The following is a 1,839-nucleotide window of genomic DNA, read 5'->3' on the forward strand; positions in this document are numbered from 1 at the left end:
AATAGTGTTGACAAGAATAATGTCGATACGAATAATGTTGATAAGAATAATGTTGTTACGAATAATGTCGATACGAATAATGTCGATACGAATAGTGTTGATAAGAATAGTGTTGATAAGAATAATGTAAATAAGAATAATATTGACAAGAATAATGTTGACAAGAATAATGTTGTTACGAATAATGTCGATACGAATAATGTTGATACGAATAATGTCGATACGAATAATGTCGACAAGAATAATGTCGATACGAATAATGTTGATAAGAATAATGGTCAATATACCTAATAGGTTAACCACTTATTTTACATCATTCTTACAATCATTAATCATGGCATTCTTCTTTTTCTTCACTGTCTCATAATTATCATCCCTCCTTTCTTGTTTTCTTCTTTTCTCCCTCATTCTCTCTGACTCACATTCCCCTATTTTCAACTTAATTTCACCTAAAACCATTTACTTTTATTTCCTCTGCTATACACCTTTCACATCTTTATATTTATTGAGTTGCTTTTTCATCCCAATAATGATCCTAAAAATAGCACCAATCATCGTCGACGCCATCATCATCATCATCTTTCGTGTCTTTCATTGTCATCTTCTACGTCTTCGTTTCATATTTTAAAAGTCTTTATTCTATTGTTAATTTAAAGCATTGTCTTATTACCGTCATCGTCGACGTCGTTGCTGTCATGGTGGTGGTCGTTTTCGTACTCGTAATCATGGTGGTGGTGGTAGTGGGTTGTGTGGGTTATTGGTTGTCGTCATCGTTTTCTCAAACCTCTTCTGCCTCATTTTTCTTCTTCTCTTCTTACCTCATCCCCCCCTTACCTCTATTTAATCCTTATTCGACTGATATCAATACATTGTGTAGTACTGTTTTACGCCTCAGTAGAACAAAGAAAATAATGAAACAATAGAAACTATAAAAAATAAAAATAAAAAAAACACAACACATATACAACTAAAGTAAAACAAAAACAAACAAAATAAATGCATAAGAAACACTCACGCGTACACACACATGTTTAAATACACCTAAACACACATACGCACATATACACACAGACTAGATCAAGAAAAACACCTACAAACAAACAAATAACAAAGGAACCACTGAATTGAAATCTTTGTTTTGGTTTTATCTCTAACATTGTATACTGATCTATCGATTGATTACAGCCCGCTGTTTGATTAATCGATCTGTTTAAGTATTTATATATTGAGTTATTTGTTATTGCTGTAGTTAAGTTACATGGCGGGGATTGATATATAGAGAAGGCGGTAGTCGTTCGTCGTAGTTGTTGTTGTTGTTGTCGTAGTTGTAGTAATTATAGTAGTTGTTGTTTAACCCCAGTCACACTTGATCCACGAGGCATATGATCAAAGCCATTTCAGCTACATCATTCCTTCTCATTTTAGACGTGTTTTGGAATACATTATCATATGTATATGTACACTGTCTGTAGTTTCTAATGATACAATGTGATTTGACGAAGATTTGACTGTTATTTCTATCTCTTGAGTGACCTAGTAGAAGCTTTTGAATTTAGTAGTGGTAGTCGCAGCAGTAGAAGTAGCACTTACGAATTTCTTTCTTACAAAAGCTTTTATTCTGTAGCCTTGTTATGTGGTTAGTTGAGATTTATATACTGTTTCTTTCTTATCGTCGCGAACGTTCCCAGCTCGGACTGCAATTATAGAGGCCTGTGGTCGTAGAAAATATTGGAACATGACTTTCGAAAACCAAAGTGGAGAGATGCGAAAGATAATCTCTGAACATTCTGGATTCTTAAAACATATCATCATCAACACAAAAGCTGAATCTCTGTTTTG

At 33.6% G+C, this 1,839-nt stretch overlaps 1 protein-coding gene across 1 annotated transcript in view; it reads left to right on the plus strand.

Annotated features, from left to right (window-relative positions):
• Positions 1-291, plus strand: part of LOC106877805 (ABC transporter G family member 7-like) — an 81,550-nt gene extending 81,259 nt beyond the window's left edge. Inside the window, exon 2 of the mRNA XM_052975136.1 lies at positions 6-291. Coding sequence (XP_052831096.1) covers positions 6-291 — 286 coding nt within the window. The remainder of the gene's footprint in view (positions 1-5) is intronic.
• Positions 292-1,839: the final 1,548 nt, after the last annotated feature.

Source organism: Octopus bimaculoides, chromosome 2 (assembly GCF_001194135.2).
Source record: "Octopus bimaculoides isolate UCB-OBI-ISO-001 chromosome 2, ASM119413v2, whole genome shotgun sequence".
NCBI lineage: Eukaryota > Metazoa > Mollusca > Cephalopoda > Octopoda > Octopodidae > Octopus > Octopus bimaculoides.